Here is an 18704-nt window from a genome sequence, read left to right as displayed (position 1 = left end):
AGGCAGAAGTCCTGCATGTGGGTGGTCTTTTCTTGATGATCTGATGCAATGGTATTGGAGGATATGCCTGCAGGTGTTGTACACAGGTCGTTGTTGTTTTGTTACTGCTATTATAATTGTCATGGAGGATAAGGGGAAGAGATAAATCCTTGATGAAAGACTCAGCACAGTCAGTAATGATATTGGGAAGAAATGTACCTTCGCGTTTCAGTACATTATTGTGGTTTCTGTTGTCTTTGCTCCCATTTTATGCAACTGTAGCTGCCATTAGCAATAGAGTCAGAATCATTAATCATCTGGATGAAGGTGTTAATCCAAACATGACTAGATGTCAGCAATATTAAGAGAAGGTAGAATACCTGTGTGATGACAGAATCAAGCTGTGAGTCAGTAGAGAGATAAGCTAGGAAAATAAAAATGAGTCTGAAAGATGTGTGGAATTGTATTCCTACAATGAAGAAATAAACAGTGTAAACTTAATGAAAGCTGTTAGAGAGCATCTGAGAGACACCTGGGCTGATGATACATTTTCACTGTATGTGGACAGAAAAAAAGTAGAAAGCCAGTGCAACGTTGACTCTTTGCCCATCACTTAGAGACAAAGCACAGTAAAAGGAGGAAAAAATAATGGCAGTACATGCAATGAGTGTCTTTGAAGTGAAAGTGATGTACCCAGTCCTGTTGCAGTTTAACTTAAGATAAAATAGAGATACGTTAGAATGGTCAGCCTCCAAACGAAGAGGAGATTCACCTACAAAATAAGAATATCCCAGACAGAAAGGATCATCTGTCAAATATTTTCAGGGTAGTTAGTGCAGAGAGGGGATTTTTCATCATGTCAGTGATTAAAATCATAAAGTAATGTCTTTAGGCTAAAGAAGGTGGTATCTAGGTTATGGTCTCAGATGGGCAGGTTTTTTTAGGATAATCAAATAGTTGTATTGGCATGCTTGTTAGTGTAGTGAAAACTTCTCAGTTCTGTAAATGTTATACTATCTAAAGGTCCAGGATTAGACTGTGCATTCACATAGGAAAGCAATTCAAATGTAATTTGGCATTTCTGTAGGCTTCAACGGAAATAGTGTTTTTTGTTGGAGAGCACATAAGTAAGATATTAGTAATGCTGATGTAATGAGAAACTGAAAAATTCAGGAGGGTCAGAGGGGACAATGTGAGCAGTACTTGTTACTTGCAGTCCCTCTAATTTCACTGTTCACTAAGTAATATCAAAAAGGACAAATAACGTCTCGCCTACTGAAATATAGATGTACTCAAGATAAATGAAAATGGATCCTTCCAGACCCCAATCACCAAAGACCTATTTTATCCATGTCTATATTTTACACCAAGCCATTCTTTTAACGTCTGATCTCTTCTTTGCAAGATGTGTGTGTGATTACTAGCAAGTTCATCCATTAATCTTTTAAAATTGAATGATTTTTTACCCAATATTCCTACTACTAACATTTTTCAGGGTGATAGATTGCACTCTGATAAGCTTCTAAATGGGGTGTATAACAAATGTATTACATTACAGCGAATTCAGAAGATGAGAGAAAACACTTTGACTAATTCTGAAAAGTTAATATGTGATAAAAAAAATTGTAAAATCCAAATACACCTGTAATGTTTCAGTGTAAGTGCATGTTTTGATGCTGAGCATGTTCAACTACTAAACCTCAAAACTCTACTTCAAAATCTGCTCTTTAGGCTATGTTTTAAAGTTTGTAGTTATAGACTCCTCCCACAAGAGAGAATTCACACACACTTGTGTGTTTTCAAATATCTAGAGTCTTGTTTGCACAAGGAAAATGAGGAAGTGGAGGGTAAATCAAATAAATTTAAATTCTTTAAGGGAGATTAAGATAATAATAACAATAACAATAATAATAATAATAATAAAAGAGATGATATCTAATCTGTTCCTCTGCTCCAAGGCAGGATCAACTATATTTCTTGACTTGACTTAGCTTGAGTCCTCTCACCTCCGTCAAGTCTGCTATTGTAGAGTCTTGCTGAGGGCAGTCAGGTTTCCACATGATGAGTTTATGGCACTAAACTGTTCTGATCCATTATTTACACTGCTATGATGTTTAAAGAGTAGATTTGCACCCTAAATGTCTGTGTCTACTTTCCTGGCTTTTCTCTGCACAGACACAAATTCATTGTGTTTTGTTTTGTTTTGTTTTGTTTTTGTCTATTTTACAAGGCATTTTGATTTTACTTTAGTCTCTAAGAAAAGCAATGACTCAAGGACAGGTTACAGCCATTAGGTCTCACCTGGTGTCCTCATGAGGGAAGATAGCTAACATTTTCCAATCGAAACATTCTTGTCTTTTTCATATTGGTTTGAACCTATCTGATACTATCGGGTGGGGGTGGGGGTGGGGTGAGCTACGTGAGCTATGTGATTTCCATTGATTCAAGAGAAAATTAATAAACCTTGCAAAATGAATGGGTATTCAACCTCTTGACTGACAGGTGATATTGATTGTCAGCCTGTTTGGGGGTGTTCTCTTCACCAGTATCAACTAGTCCAGTTATGTTTATTCTGATACTTTTTCTACCAAGCATATTCATTAGTCATTTGCTTGCCCAGTTGGCCATGCATACCCTCTTCTCTATTTTTTTTAATCTGTGCTTGTTCTCTTTCACCTGACAAAGTCTCTAGGAAAATTTCTGATCTCTTTTACAATGTTCTCTCTGTATACAAAATAATGCAGTTACCTTTATTCAATTAATTCTTTCCTTGATGGGTAATCAGAATGAATGAACTCTTCCAGGAGCATTCTCTATGTATAAATAAAAGTGGCAAAAATAGTTCTAAGTTTTGTAAGAAAAAAACAAAAGCATTTTGTATAACTTCATGGATGTGTCTGAGTAGGATAAATGATACGTGCAAGGAAAGATACTGAATGATTTTTAAAGAAATGTTGACAGACTTGGCAGAAGTCATGAGAGAAATATCATTCAAGCCTGCGTTCCTCTGCAGTTTGTTGGTACCATAAGCTTCTGAACTTTGTAAATTAGCTGCAGAATCAACTGCGGATGAAAATGAAAAACTTTGAGTGCTCTGAACTTGCTAAGGGTCAGTTGAAAACTGTTTAGCACAGATTTCTCAGTAATGGTGATAGAGCACGTACAGAAAAAATCTTTAGCTTCATTTGCCCTCAAACTTCACGTTCAGCTACGTGATAAGGTGATGTAGAATGCATTGTTCTATAGTAATAATAATAGAAAAAAGAAGTCCACCTTGCAGAACTTGCTGAATCAATGCCTTCCTTTAGCGCCGGCAAGAAAAAAAAAAACTATGATTGTTTTTGCACACTAAATGCAGAAGGAGCTTTATGCGGAAACGTTCACGTAAGGAAGGATGTAGCTATTAAAAGTGGGAATTTAATAATAGTTTCATACAAGTATTACAGGCATATGGATTCTATCTTTCCCTCTCTCTCTCACCTATCTATATTTTTTACTCCAGGCCATTCTTTGCTTCATACTAATCATTTCCTACAGAGTTCACTTAGTGGTTCAGTATGCTGTCTATGCATATTATGTTGATAATGGAAGGTGTTGTTTGCATCCATTTTTCTGCAGCATTTGATACTTTGCTATGATTTCTTTAGTATAAAGGTGTAGGTTTTTTTTAAGCATTCTGTATGTTTCTCTTCTAATTAAAACGTTTTTCTATCTGTTTCTCAAAGCATCTGAGAGTGAATTTGGTAACAACCCTTTTCCTAGCAAAGCTGAAAACAAGCAGCAGTGCGTGAAGAGACATGAAGCAAGTCTCTCCTCTTGATTACTTTTACCAATATGCTTTACCTTAACTCTTGCTCCTCTTCCATTTTGGTTTTGTAAGTTTTCGAGTTTTTGAGTATGTAGTTAGCTGCTGTTCTCTCTCTCTCTTTGCAGATGCCAGTGTATTATTACCCATCTGGTCAGTACCCTACCTCAGCAACTCAGCAGTACAGACCCATTGCCTCAGTTCAGTACAATGCACAGCGGAGTCAACAAATCCCGCAGACTGCACAGCAAGCAGGTATTTATATCTGCTACTCATTTCTTCAGCTACTCACAGTGCATTTTACTGGTGAAACCTATTGGTTGTGTTTTAATTTTGAATTTGAACAATATAGGAGAAAGCTGGTTATTGTTTTCTTTGAAAATACGGTGAAAATTGAAGATTGGGAAGCTGCTTGGAGGTACCAAGCAGTGGAAGAATGGAGATTGCATTCTCCACCACTGCTGTCCTGCATGCAGTGCCATGTCCTCAGTGTCAGTGCTCCACATAACAGGCACACAGAGAACATGAGCAGTCAAACCAACTACATGCAGTTTTGTCCTTCATCATGCAAACTCCCCAATCATTTGTAAAACAAGACATGTTTCAGCTCTGTGCCAGAGGTTTGCAGCACTGCAGACCGGGCTGGTGCTGTGTTTTGTCATCGTTGTGCTCCACCACCTTCTGCTTTACCTGAGCCTGGGGAGCTGTGCGGTGGCCCATGTGGTTGGCAGCTGGAGGGACCAGTACCCGCAGGGATGTGCGGCTGGAAGGGGGGCCGTTACACTGTAAGAGAGTGAGTAGCAGGTCTCACAGTGAACCGGTCTCTTTTCCTGCTGTGGCATGCCACTCCTGATGACACCAGAGTAAGAGGGGCATAGAGTTGGGCGGCTGCATGTTGGGGAGGGTAAGGGCTGTGCTTGTGAAAGGATCCTTGCATTTCTGGTGAATAAACAGCTCATTTGGTTTTGGAGGGTTTTGTTTAAGTCGTCGGTTGCCTATTCCTTTAGAGCACACCTTCCATCATACGGTGTCTCAAACAGTAACTCCAAGGAGGGGGTGTTGTTTCCCAGCAGGGCTTGCAATTACAGACATGCTGGGTAGGATAAAGCATTCATCTTTCTGTCTGGGTTTGACAGAAAGTCTTCTGAATGGCAAAGCAGGTTCCCTGCAAAGGCATTGGTAGGAAAACCTTTTAAGATGCAAATCAAGAGTCCAGACAGAAGAAGGGAACAAGACTTATGGGGTCATGCAGCCTGTCACCCTGTCTTTGTAATGTAACTGCTGGCAATTTTGTTCATGTTCTCTCAGGCGGGCGGGAAAGCAAAGACACAACAAACAGCTATAACTAAGCAATTGATTACTTTAAAAAAATAAAAATGCTGATCTATGCTTTAATAAAATTGGTGTTGGTCTGGTCAGTGTCAGTGGTGGCTAACAGCGTCTGCTTTCATAACTTTGTATTTCTACATTCCTGAGAGAGAAGGAGGTGAGATATTGCACAAAGGTCATCTGTCTCTTCTAGCTTCTTCTGCCTTGCAGTCTGGCACCGTATTTATTACCTCAATATACTGGATCTTTGAACCTAAGTGCAAATCAATTTATAAGACATCTGGCTCTGCTGTGTTATTATAAAAGCATATTTATCAGTTTAATGCTACATCGATAGCATAGTGGGGATTAGGGTAAATGAAGTGCAAAAAAGTCTGAAATACTTAAGTGATGTTCTGGAGACAATTCAGCTATTTAATCTTGAGGAAGTCATAATTTTAAAGATACATAGTAGCACGGTAGCCATTATGTTTGAGTGCAGACAGTGCAAAGATGCAAATACTAATTTTGTTTCTGTGTTTACTGCATCGTTTTCCACATATGTTTGGAAAATATTAGTCAAGGAGACTGTAAAATCTCTAGAGCATCGGTGTTTTCCTGCAATTTGTTCTTTCAGCTGCCTGCTCAGTTGGAAACATTATTCTTATCTAGTTTCAAAATGAAAACATTGTGACTATGATTTAGACTCCCTGCTGTGGCCATTGTAAGCATTTAGCTATTCTCAGATCTTGAGACTTGACTGGGAACAAATTCCTCAAGCTGCTTTATTCCTTTGGCCTCGGATAAATCCTTTCAAATAACCCTTGTCTGAACATGTGATAGGCATGCCAGGAAGCAGTTCAGAGGTTCCTGCAGGTTGTCTTTCTTGAGGTATGGTGCAAGGGTGAAGTCATGAGGATAGACTCCTGAGTTGGATCACCTTGTAGTAGGTGTACCAGAATGGAGATGTTATTCTCCATGTCCCATCAGGTTGTGGCTGCTGATGGGGCCCAACACAGCCCCATACCTCCAAGAAGAGAAACTACACCTTCTACAGCAAAGTGAATTTCATCCTTCATTTCTGGTGTTTTGTTCAGTCCCATTCCCTCTCCCCCTGCCCCCCCCTTCTGTTTGCAAGCCCTTAACTTGCAATTTTGACCAGAGTCAATGAAGTTATTGAGTATAAATAATGTTTTAGCTGAACCAATACAACTTTGCAATGTCAAAAACTGTTCCTGGGACAGGAATTGGAGAATGTCAGGAGCACCTTGAGTCTGTGGACTGTTTAGGTTGTTATGTTCATGGTCATAGTCAGTCACTTGGAAGAATGTGGAATGATCATTTTGAATTTATGTACCACTACATACCTTGGCATTTGGAAAATAATTAGCTTTCCAAAGCATTGTATAACTTATATCAAAATAAAAAAGAAATTATATGAAAGCATATTACTTATGCTACAGACTTGCTGTAGGATGTTCACTGTGAGCACTGAGACACCAAAGGAGTGATTTGGTGATGATTTCAGGTAGTTTTCTGCCCAGTGTCACAGAATCTACTTTTCTTCCCATCACACATCCTGTCAGCCTCCCCACACATTTTGCTCCATGTGCCTTGTGGCCTCAGTCCAACCTGCAAAAATCCTCATCTCTTTCAGTACCCCTTTGATGCCACACTCTCAGCTCCCACTCACACCCACTAACTTCTTGCTGGGCAGGAGATGGTGTTTTGGCACTGCAGCAGAGGGAGCGGTGGCACCTGCATAGAGCAATAACTGCTAGCTCATGCTGCAGCCTTGTGACAGTAGCGGAAAGGAGCTTGGACATGCCTCTCCTCCTTCAAGTCACTGATTTTTATTAAGCTTCAGAAACACCATATCTTTGCAGTTTCCATCTCTCTGTTAAGCCTGATAGAGTTATTGAGTATCTGCATAAATAATATTTTAGCTGAACCAGTATAGATTTTCATTGTGCTACCAACTTTGAGCTCAGAAATTTACTATGAGGGTTATTCAAGGAAGTCTGGCAGGGTAAACACAACATTTTTTTCCTTCAGAAACCAGGACAGAAAAAAAAAAAAAAAAAGTAAAGAGAAACACTTCTAAACCTTCCTAGAAACTTGTACTTGACTGGAAAACAGCAATCACAGAGTGTTTGAGACTGTTTTTTCCCAACCATGCTCCAGGATGGCACAAAGCAGGCTGTGCTTGTGCCAGAGATAACTAGGGGCAGGAGAATGGAGACGTTAAGGAGAATAGAGCCTGTAAAAGAGAGTGCAGGTCAAAAATGTTGAGGATGGAAAGGGGCAACAGCTGGGAATGAGGCAGATGGAAAAGATGAGTGCAGAAATGGTTTCCCTGAAGACCTGGTGCTGCTCGCTGCTGCTGTGGAGAGAAGACAGCTGCAGCACAGGCAAGCCCACAGGAGCCCATGCTGCCTGCCCATACCTGCCCAGCGGCTCCTATGGAGGTGTGAACAGGGAGGCAGCATCAGCCTGGAAAAGCTTAGACAATGATTTTATTAAAATAAAGTTTGCCTGCTCAGAGGAGCTCTTGCAAGCTTTCAACTCCTTGCATCAGCAAGGAGTTCAGATTTTGGTTTTCCCACTTTGGGCTGCAGAGGTCAAAGTTTGATCTAATGCCAAGCAATTTGTTTTCATTTTTCTTAGAAAAGGTCTCTGCAGGAGCAGAGCGATATTGATGACTTTTACAGCAAGCAGATGAAGTAAAATGTCAGTACAGCATCTGTAGTGGCTAAGGGAGTCTGTATTCTCTCATGGTTCTGGAAGGAGAGCAATATTAAGTTAAAATGGCTCCAGGGCAGAAAAAAAGATGAGCTCACCTAAAATTAGATTAGAGCTCTGACAGCAATAAATCATTTGGAGAGAAGGATGAGAACTTTTCTGTGTATTTACTTTTTTTTTTTTTTTTTTTCTTTTTTAAGCAGGGGTTTGTATAAGAACATAGTTGACACATTTCTGGCAGAAGCTTGGAACAAAATCTGTTGTCCATGAAGATTTTATAGAAACCTTTTCCATTTGAATTACATTTGTTTCTTTTCAGGACCCAGACAAAAATGGGGTGTTTGATGTGGTAGCATAGCCTGTAAACAGAAATGCTTTTATTTCACTTGGAGACATACCATCGTAGCTCTTCTTCATTGTGCTGCTTCTGTACCATTCTTGTGTCCAGTCTTGTGCACTGCACAGTTTTTCCAGGTGTTGTTACTGAGCTGGGGTTGGGTTCTAGTCAGTATCTGTCACACTGTGGCATGCATAGGACACATTAGGTGGATTCTTAGGCTTTTCTCAGATGACTGTTCTCAAAAGCATTGTGCTCCTCTCTCAGAATATTTGGGTATGTTGCCGTTACTCATTTCTGCATGTTATAACAGGTGATACTTAACATACTGAGCAATGCACAGTACTATAACCGCTCAGAATTATATACTATCTCTGTATTCTCATCTCGCTGTACTCTATAAATCACACTTCTAACATCATGAGTAAGTATTTCCATTTTCAGCAGTTATTTCTATGTTGGTAGTTTTGAAAGCTTTCAATCCTAGTTTTTGTGGCTGTTTTTTTTTTTTTCTTTTTTTTTAAGAGATATTGATAAGACAGTAATGATTTGCATTTTACTATGGTAGAAGAAATCAGTAATGGGCTATTTTATGTCTGTGTATCTGTATTTACTTTCATTATAGTGCTCTGCACTTACAGGATTTTTCATCTTTTAAGTGCTTCATAAAGATGAGCTGGATAAGTACATGAGTATTACTTTGGGATATATAACTGTTATTGCTGTTCAGAAATGAGCAAGCTGCAACAAATTACATGATTTTTTCCCACTCTACTTCATTATTGTGTGCCTGTCTCATGCGTTCCAGATAATTTCTGAGTGCAATAGAAATTTTGTGGAAAAATCATGTTTAGATTCTTGTTTGGACTATAGTTCTAAAAGGCAGTTTCCTTGATTTATTGCATAGTTGTAAGGTAAAAATGTGTGGCATGTGTTTTCCATGAGTAGTGAAGATCATCTTCTGAGGAAATTAAAGCTAAGATCTATAGTATTTGGTTGAAATATCGTCCAGCCAAAAGTTTACACTCATATATCCAGAGAAAATTAGTTTGTTTTCACCATAATTGGCTAGTCTATAATTCCTGCAATCAATATAGTGGTTTTAGGATATCTTATATGTTTGATAATCAATGAATGTTTACATTATAACTTGTTTCATTGTCCAAATAGCACTGGCATGTTCAGATTGCATAGGAAATCTCTGCTCTTTCCTAAAAGCAGAGTAGTTCATTGTGTTCATTCAATTTCACCTTTGACAAAAGGAAGATATTGTGTGAGGAAAGTATGTGTCTGAATACTGCCCAGATACTGGGTCCCTTCTTAGTAAGTGCCATGAATATTGTGTAAACAGCAAATGTTTGTCATGGAGGAAAAGTAATATTTCTGATGGAAGACTCTATTACTAGCTTTTACAGCTTCCAGAAAGGAAAAAGAGGTAATTGTCTCTCTAATGCATCTCCAAAACAAATTTTAAGCAAAGACAAAATGTACCTTAACAGAATGCATAAATTTGCTTAACTACAAATCACAGTCAAATTGACAACGAAATACTGAATTTTTGCTTAATTTAATAATTTACATGTCAGTGTAATTGAAGAGTGTTATCTTCAAGTCTCTTTCATCCTCTTTGTCTTCTGAAAGCATATGTCACTCTAAACCGATAATGAGAAGGAAAAAAAAATGGGGAAGGGTAATATGCAGCACTAAAAGAAAGATTGGTTTGTTATCATGGTCATTACAGAACCTTTTAAAGAAGGATTGCAGCTTTCTACCTTCATTAGCAGCCTGATAGGAGCTCATGGTCCACAATAGATTTGTTTGCATAATTCCATCTATAATTTCTGTGCTTATATAAACATAAACAACTTCAAATTTAAGTATCTAATTATCTAAAGAAATTGTTTTTCCGACAGTAATTGTTTATTGCACTATTGAAACAAATTTGTACTGAAGGTGTCCATCTGTGTTTAATAACCAGAAATGCAAATGCTCTGTTTTTCAGCAGATACTGCTTGTCCTGAAAAGCATTCCAGGAGTTGTCTCTCTCATATTAAGGGTCATGACAGGAACAGGATGGACGTAGCCCTACAGTTTTAGACACTTAAGTGTTGTGCCAGTAACATTAGTGTAAGGCTTTGAAATTGCACAGCATTTTATTAAATGGTAGGGCCAGATCAAGGAAGAGTTTGTAGCAATTGCTCTAGGAGGACAAGGCTCAAGCTTGTGATCTTGAAGTGATCCATACAGATAGTTTTTGTCTAAGTATTTTATGGTTAAGTTAGAGTTGCCTTTCTGCCTGTACCTACAAGTGCTTCCATGTTGACATGTTGACACCAGTGAGCACCTCAGACTATGACCATCTGCGATGCAGAGCTAAGCACTCCTCCTGCCAGCTGCCACAAGGACTTATTTCAGGCAGGTGTGTTGTGGAAAGTGTCTGTAGCAAACCTTGGGGCTCAGGCTTGTGTTATGGTTTTTGTTGTTGTTGTTGGCTGTTGTTGTGGGTTTTTGTTTGTTTGTTTGTTTGTTTTTTGGGGGGGGGTAGGGGGAAGAGGGAAAGGGAGCACTTAAATCACATCTGGAGAAGAAGGAGACCTCCTCCTTTAACTTAAACTGGAACCAAACCTTAAAATTTAGGCATTCCCTTGGCAGGAGAAACCTACATGCTTTGGTTGGCCCAAGAGGGTCTTAACCCACATTGTTCACTGATGGGGAAATTATCACCAGGATCTCTGCTGTTCAGGGGCATTCTCTGTCTTTCTTACAGTACTTTCTTTAGGTAGGTGAAGGAGACTGTGAAGAAATATTTCATTTTTTTTTCATAAGGTGGCTGGCTTAACCAGGACTGAAGCTTACAAAATTTTAAATTTCTAGTCTTAGAAACACAGTCATGTTGCCCTTCTGACATTAAGCAATAATGCTGGTCCAATAATCAAGAAACATTTAGCCTTGCAGAATAACTGTAATTGAAATTAGTAGCAGAATTAATACTACTACCTATACTCCCTCTAGTGTATGAGATTTTTGAAATTAAAAGGCAGAATCATTTTTGTTGAAAAGCTTTGTTTCTTTTCAAAGGACTCATTTATTCAGCATTCACACCAAAAGAGGGCAAATATTGAGGGAAGAGAACTCTGTTAGACTTGAGCCATAAGAATCTTAAGACAGGCATTTTGGGGGTTTTCTTTCAAAGCTTCTCAAATTTTGTTCAACTTCTCTAGCTCTAATTAAAATCCAAGTAATTTCTAACAACATTGCTAGGGTTTCAGACTAAGATATACATAGTTTTTAGTGAGTTAATATGTATTAATGTCATACTTGTTAATGTACAGGAGCAATCAGAGAGAAAAGATTTCTGGCAGCATTGTGCAGTGGATAGGACATTGAAATATCCCTTGTAAAAATTGTAGACGCCATGTTAAGATGTAGGGAATGCTCTGAGGTATTCAACAATGCGTACAAAGAATCTGTATTTCTGTCTTTCCTTTGCCGGAAAGTCATGTATAATCTCTATTTCTAATTCTGTGTTTGATCAGTGTGCAGTGCTCCCACTTCTTGCAATGGAATTTTCCAGCAGCAAGTAATTGAGAGGTTTATATTGTAGCCCTGTAGTGCAAAGAAAATTTAATCTTTTCATATATTTTTTTCTTTTCTGAAACCCTCTTGTCATTGCTAGAACAAGTGGAGCCCCACCACTGACAGAAATGCTAGAAGGGCTGTCTGGGGTAGCAGAGGACAGCTCTAGCTCTGCTTCAGGCATGCTACCCATGGTAGGTCTCTAGGCTGTGGGGCTCAAATTTTCTGCAACTTTCCCACAGAAGAAAGCATGCAACAGGATGGAGAAATGTAGCAGGGCTTTGGGGTCTAAGGTAATGACTGAAGGAGTACTCCAGGTGTACAGCAGAGGTCTGCACTGCAGAGGAGAGGGGAGACTTATGGTTGCTATTGATTGAGGATGTAAAAAAATTGAAACACATTTTATAGCTGTAAAATTTGACAGAACAGGATACTTTTTTAGATGGGAGAACTGAGGAAGGAGATGTGTGTGAGTGTGAGCTGCCTGGAAGAAAGGTCATGGACCAGAGGAACTCAAGAATGATATCCCAGAAACTGAAGCAGTGTTTTGCTGACCAGCCTTGATATATAAAAAGTGCCTTTACCTGAATTTTGTTCTACCTTTGTTACAGTCAGTTACTTTTTGCATAAGCTGGCTGCAAGAACATTGGCCCTCTGCGATCGTAAGGACTTGTTCATTTTGATTTGCCACCAATAGATACATAGACTGCATGCATTGTTAAATGATTGTGGTAATTGTAAGTGATGGGAAATAAAGTTCATACCGTGGCTGTGTGAATGAGGCAGCCCTTCAGAGTATTCCCAAAGACTGGAGCCAGTTTCCTTAGCAACAGGCGAGGATATGTGCTGCCTCTCCCAGCAGTTCTTCACCTCTTCCCCAGGTCCTGTTCTCCTTTGCAGTCTGCTCATTACACACCAGAGCAGAGAGCATTCTTGCAGCATGAGCTAATTGTAATGCATGATGGCTGGTAGCTGTCATTGTTATTGGACACAAAATAAAAAAATTGAATTTGCTGTCTGAGTGTCTGGTTCTAACAACAGCTTAATTATTTCTGTTATTACTAGTGATACATGGTCCCTGCTGAGGTTTCACTTCCAGTGGGTATCTCTGGCATTTATCATTATGAACGATAAGGATAAACTCATATTTTCTTGCTGCAGACTGTTGAGGATTCCCTCTTGGCTAATAGGATGTAGATTGAGAAAGGAAAGTGGTGATTCTTTACTCAGCCTTTGCTGCCAGTCTTGAGACCTAGCTGTGAATACAAGTCATTTTATATTAATTCACTCCAGAACTAACACAGCCTTTGTGAAGTAGAAGTTGGTTGATACTGCTCAGACCTTCTGTCTCTGTTTCTGCTTATGTGCTGGTAGTGAGACGTGACTATATCCTCTTCAGAAATGTTATTTTCAGGATGGAGAGACAAATAGTACATTACTTAATACGCTGAAATGAAATTCATTTTTACAAAATGCTCTTTTTAACCTAGAAATTTCTATAGTGTAGAAGTTTGAATCTCTAAGCCAACCTTACCTGAATAATGAGAAGTTAAATGAGCTTTTATCCTGGTCTATCTGAAGGGGCTAAGATTATAAATATTTTATCCCTGGTTCTCCTTCCCCATTTTTGTGTTTAATTTAAATTTTATTTTCAGTGCAGTGCCAAGGATCGTACTGTCTCCATAAAATATAATCTTTTGTCTATCATCACACTAGTGCTTAAGGAAAGGAAAAGAGGCCAATCTGTGCAATAACAATTATCATATTCAAGGCTACAGCTAGTGTTGAGAGCCTTTTGTGCACAGAACCATGTATATCAATGTGAAGAGATTTTTTTTCTCAAGTCTTTGAATTTTTTTCATCATCTTTAGTCATGGCCTTCCATGTATGTAGGAAACCCACAACCATAGTAAGTGAGTGAACTTGCCCTGCATATAACAGCAGTCTTCTGTGTGTTGCTGGTCATTTCTGTATCAGTTTGCTGTGACTATTTAGTGAAAAGAAAAAAAAAAAAAGGCTGAGCTTTTACATCAGTGTGGCAGGACTGAGTCTTAATGGTCCATATGTCTGGATAACACAAACGTGATAGAAATCTAAGTAAAGAAAGCACAAGAATATATTATTTACTGTTGGTCCCACCCAATTTTACATGACTTAGGCAACACACATTATGTTAAAATTAAGTCCCTCACTGAAACATCTTAGCCTGAAGAAGTTACTTTAAAAATGCAGCCATTTCTGAGCAAGCAATTATTTAGGCTATATATATATTTATCTTCAGCCCTGTCCAGTTATAAATTACTCAGACAACACAAAATATGTTAACATAAAGCATCTCTGAAAGATCTTGGTCCTGTGGCATTACTTCAAAAAAAAAAAAAAAAAAGGCAACCTTTTCTGAGCAAGCAGATATTTAGGCTATATTTATGTATCCTTGCTCTTTTTGTCAGCCTGTGTTATCAAAACAATTTATATGCTTCAGCACTGTCCTTGGGGCTTCCAAGTGGCTTGCTGGTAAAAGCAGAACATCTTCAAGAACATATGCACAACATTGTTGAATTTCCAGTTTGCTTATTGTTGAGCGCTACCTTTCATAAGGTACTGAGTCTGTAGAAATGCAAAAGACTGGATTTTTACAGATCCTACAAAGGAACCTCCCCAAATTCAATTTTTAAGGTTGCCAAGTACAAAGAATACATGAAACAGGGGAAATATATTAAATTATAAAAAGCAATGTGCTACTTCAAAATGACTGCTGTGTTAATAGTTTGGATCAAACGGCAATTTTAATTCTGTCTTTATTGGAGAAATACAAAGCAATTACTCTTCTGTAGCACATTGTGAAAAATAAGGGCTTAAACAGGATCTCAGTTGAGACTGTTCCTTCACTTAACCTTGAGCTGGGCAATAAATAATTATAAAAGCAGCTACATTGCAAAGCAAAAGTAATTTGGTGAAATAGAATTACATCATGTAATAGAGGAATTAGAAATCTGAATTAGGTTTCCTGCTGTCCTTTGTTCTACAAAATGTGAATTTGTCTCTGATTTGTGTGTAAAAGAGTGGAACTGGGTTTTAAAAGCACCTTCTCTACCCAACCTATCACCAAATGATGAACTATGTTATTTGTATTGCAGTGCTGGCATAGGGAAATGCTATTGTGCTCTCTCAACTGTAGCTCATGTAGAGCCTGTGATGATAGGGTTTGTGTTATGGAGAGAGAAAGTGATGTCTAAGGTGTATGCATGTCTAACGCCTTTCAAATAATCTTCTGCTCTTGACGCAGGGCCCCATATCATCTGTGTTGCATTCCATGAAATTTTCAGTGATACCATGTTATATGAAGTTTTTACTCTGTTCTGGTGAGCTGCTAAGGAGACTGAAGGTTTGCCATTACAAGTCAGAGATCCTTTTCTTTGCAGCCTCTCTCCTGGCCATGCAGTTACCACACTGCTGTTCCTTACAGGTCCCATGCATACCTTATGCATCTCAAAGCAGCGCTGCTGATCTTGCTTCACCTTGGGGCTTTTCTACCAACTCAATGAAAGTTGGGCAACAAAAGTATCGATGAAGCATATATGCCATAGGTCACCAGTTTGTCATGGAGCTATGTCAAGGGTGCTTTGATAAGTAGAGGCAAAGGATGTGGGGGGAAAAAAATGGAAAAGGAAGTAAAAGATCTCTTTTCTACTCCAACTATGTTTCTACTTACTGGCACACTGGAGCAATAGACAAGATCTGTTCAAGCTCTTGGTTAGCTCCATAAAAATGTGAAGCCACAAGAAACTTCCTAACAGTTTCTTTCACAGGCTGTACTGTTTCTGTTTGATCGTTATCAAAAATAGTGGTTGTCTGTTGTCCTTGCTCAAGAAAAAACCCTGCAAAGTGCTTTGTTTACGAAAAATCCCTAAGCATCCTCCACCCCCAAGCCCCCAAATTGCAGTCTTTAGTGTTCGTTTCTGTCTTTCACTGATGTTAAGGTAGCATTGATAGACATCCCAGCATTGCACTCTTCAGCATCTTTAGCGTTGCACTCCTCAGTAGATGCTCATGTCTGTTGACTCACGCCCACGAGTTCCAAGCCAGGAACTGGATAACCTCAATACCAAGTGGAGCAGCACTTGTGCATGCTATTGGGAAGGCTCTGCTGCTGGCAGATACCAAGTGTGTCCACGTCACAGTGCCTCGTGTAGCTTGTTAGTGGATGCCAGGTGTAGTTTTTTGACTTGCTTTGACTACTTCCTAAATAATATGAAGGAAAGAAAAACAACTGTTGTTGAATGAAAAATAAGAACAGCCATAACAGATGAGAGGAAAAGGCCTAATACTTTTTTCTTCAACAGTGACAGAAATAGCAGCAGTTTTGCAGAATAGCAGAACTATCAAGCACATGGTCACATTTCTTTAGAAACCTTCCCAGTTATGAGCAGTTTGCTGCTGAAGTACTTCTTGTCTCCGTACTTAGTAGACCTCAGTAGATATTTTCCTGTGAATTTGCCCAGTTGCTTTTTTGAGCCTTTGTACGTTTTCTGGTATCCACAGTACTTCATGGGAAGACATTTTATAGCTTAGCTGCATTCTGTCTAAAGAATTCCATCCTTTAGGGTTATTTTCCTTGGAGCTACCCTCTGATAGACTTCATTTGCAGTCCCTTAATTCTTGTGTTGAAAAAGAACAACTGAACCCTCATGCTGTAGTTGCTATTTTTGTGCCTGCCATGATCTTACTGACCTTCAGTCAGCGGTAATAACAATACTTTTTGTTTCCATAGCACACAGATAAGGCTCCATGTGAGATGCCTCAGGATATATACTTATCGTTGTTTAAAGAAAAGTGCTACCACAATAGGATTCTTCACATCTTTAGGCTTAGAGCCTAAACCAAAAGCCAAACCTCTTGGCTTACAGTTCTGGGAGAGCAGTCAGGTTAAAAATTTTCAGTCTTAATACACTGTGTTTATAAATGCATATACGTGTGTTTCTCTCTGACTCCACAAATAACCCAGTAATTTTTCCTGAGAGTGAAATTTTGCAGCTTTTTTTTTTTTTTTTTTTTTGAGTCTGTAAGGGTTACAGCAAGGAAGAAAAGATTCCTAAGTGCAATAATACAAATATTCTGCTTTTCTTTGAATCACCCTTCTCTGTCTCTAGAAATATGGTCTTGCAATATAAAGAGCAACAAATGTTCCTGGGAAACATAACTAGCTGTGGGTTTGTAGGGCATTGCCCAAACTCCTGTTGAGTCTGCATACTGGTTTCACTAACTTCATGGAGACACCATGTGTCTGCAGTAAATCATTTATACTTCCATGGTAGAAACTTTGCAGTGATAAAAGCTCAACTGCTTTTATGCATTATGTCCAGGTGCTCAGAGCAAGCTATAGATCGATTACAAACTAAACTGAGGAGATTTTTTTAGTTTCATAAAATGTGAAATATAAATGTAATGCATAATTGCACATACACTCCTTGTTTCCTCTCTGCAAATTTGAGGCTAATCAAATTGCTAAAAAAGCTGACAGAGTATGCATCAATTTGACAGAACTTAATAAAACAAACTGTAGCTTGTACAAATGGTATTTCCCCCTCACCCCTTTTTTCCCCCTTCTTGGAGTATTTACTTGCCATGTTATAAGGGAGAAAATAGAAGTACAGAGCTATTCGTTTCTATTAAGAGTTGTAGTCAGGTTAGCAATGTGTGGTAGGGCTGAGTCTTTTCAGTCCTGAAAACAAAATCAGTTTTCTGTCCAATTTGAAGCCTGGAAGAGGGCACAATTAGTGTGATGATTTGTCTGCTCCTTCTGCTCAGTCCTGATTAATGTTATATGAGTTTGCAGTGGCATTTGGAATGCATTAGACAGCTCATTTGTGCAATAATATGGCCTATTGTGTAAATATAGAGTGATATGATTTATTGGAGAAACAGGTGTGGCACATGGAAATGATTTGCCTTACAGGGTTGTTTCTAATTGACTAGCAAAATGCCATTTCTGAGCAGGCCATAATTAATCAGCAAGAACTCTTTTCCTGAGTTTTCTCCTGTAAATGAACAGACTCAGTACATCCACCAAATAGAAAATGAGAGGGAAAAGGTCTGAGCCTCCAGTGGGGCAAGTGGTTATATTGCTGTGTAGCAATCCCATTGGGATGCTTTACTGAGCGAGCGTGTCATGGGCTTTGAAAACAAATCCCATATTTCATATTTTTTGTAGGATTGTTGAAGTTTTGATACACCAGTGGTAGCTATTGAGTGCCATAAAAGAAGGCTGAGATGAAGGAAGAATAAAAAATGGCACAAAAAATGGACTGGAAAACCAAAACAGTTCTGATAGCACTTTAAATGACCTTGCATATTCTCTCTCTTTTCTTCCTTTCACTAATGATGCGGTGTTAGTTTACGAAGCACAAAAGTGAAAGTCAGAACCTTATGTTGGATATCCATTTTACAGGAGCATTAACTTTTTTGTTAATGTTTTCAAAATCTTTAGATCTGGAGATGTTTGGTCTGGAGATATTTAGTCTGGAGGTAAAAGAAGTGATAACCCGGTTTTTATAACACTGTAGTAATTTGAAAATCTCAGTAAGGTTTTGTCATTAGAAATGTGATCTAGCCTGGTTTTCATATGTATTATGTTGGTGACAGACCACTTGCACTGAGAGGTAGGACTTCACCGTACACACTATGCTGGTGGTGGAACAGGGGGGATGCTGGAAGATATGCTAGCGGTTAATTTCTGACTCAACTTCAGTAAATTCAATAGTACCTCATTCATCTTTGTGTTCAGCAATTTGGATCTGGGATTTTTATTTAGTTATTTATGGAAATTAAAGGAGGACTCCCAGCTATCCATTGTTTAGTCCAAAGTCCATACAGCTTGCAGGTTAGAGAGGGTAGGATTTCCTGGATGCTGAAAGAAAAGAGAAACAAGTCAAGTACACCTGTGAGATGCCTTAAGGA

The 18704-nt window shown here is 38.7% G+C and overlaps 1 protein-coding gene across 17 annotated transcripts in view; it reads left to right on the top strand.

Moving 5' to 3' along the window:
* Positions 1-18704, top strand: part of ARPP21 (cAMP regulated phosphoprotein 21) — a 142188-nt gene that overhangs the window by 99496 nt on the left and 23988 nt on the right. For all 17 annotated transcript variants that reach the window (XM_040548321.1, XM_040548333.1, XM_040548329.1 and 14 more), the window contains one exon: positions 3913-4039. In XM_040548321.1, the coding sequence (XP_040404255.1) occupies positions 3913-4039 (127 nt within the window). The remainder of the gene's footprint in view (positions 1-3912; positions 4040-18704) is intronic.

This window comes from Cygnus olor, chromosome 2, assembly GCF_009769625.2.
Source record: "Cygnus olor isolate bCygOlo1 chromosome 2, bCygOlo1.pri.v2, whole genome shotgun sequence".
NCBI lineage: Eukaryota > Metazoa > Chordata > Aves > Anseriformes > Anatidae > Cygnus > Cygnus olor.
The sequence above is the reverse complement of the archived record's forward strand: the minus strand, read 5'-3'. Positions and strand labels throughout refer to the sequence as shown.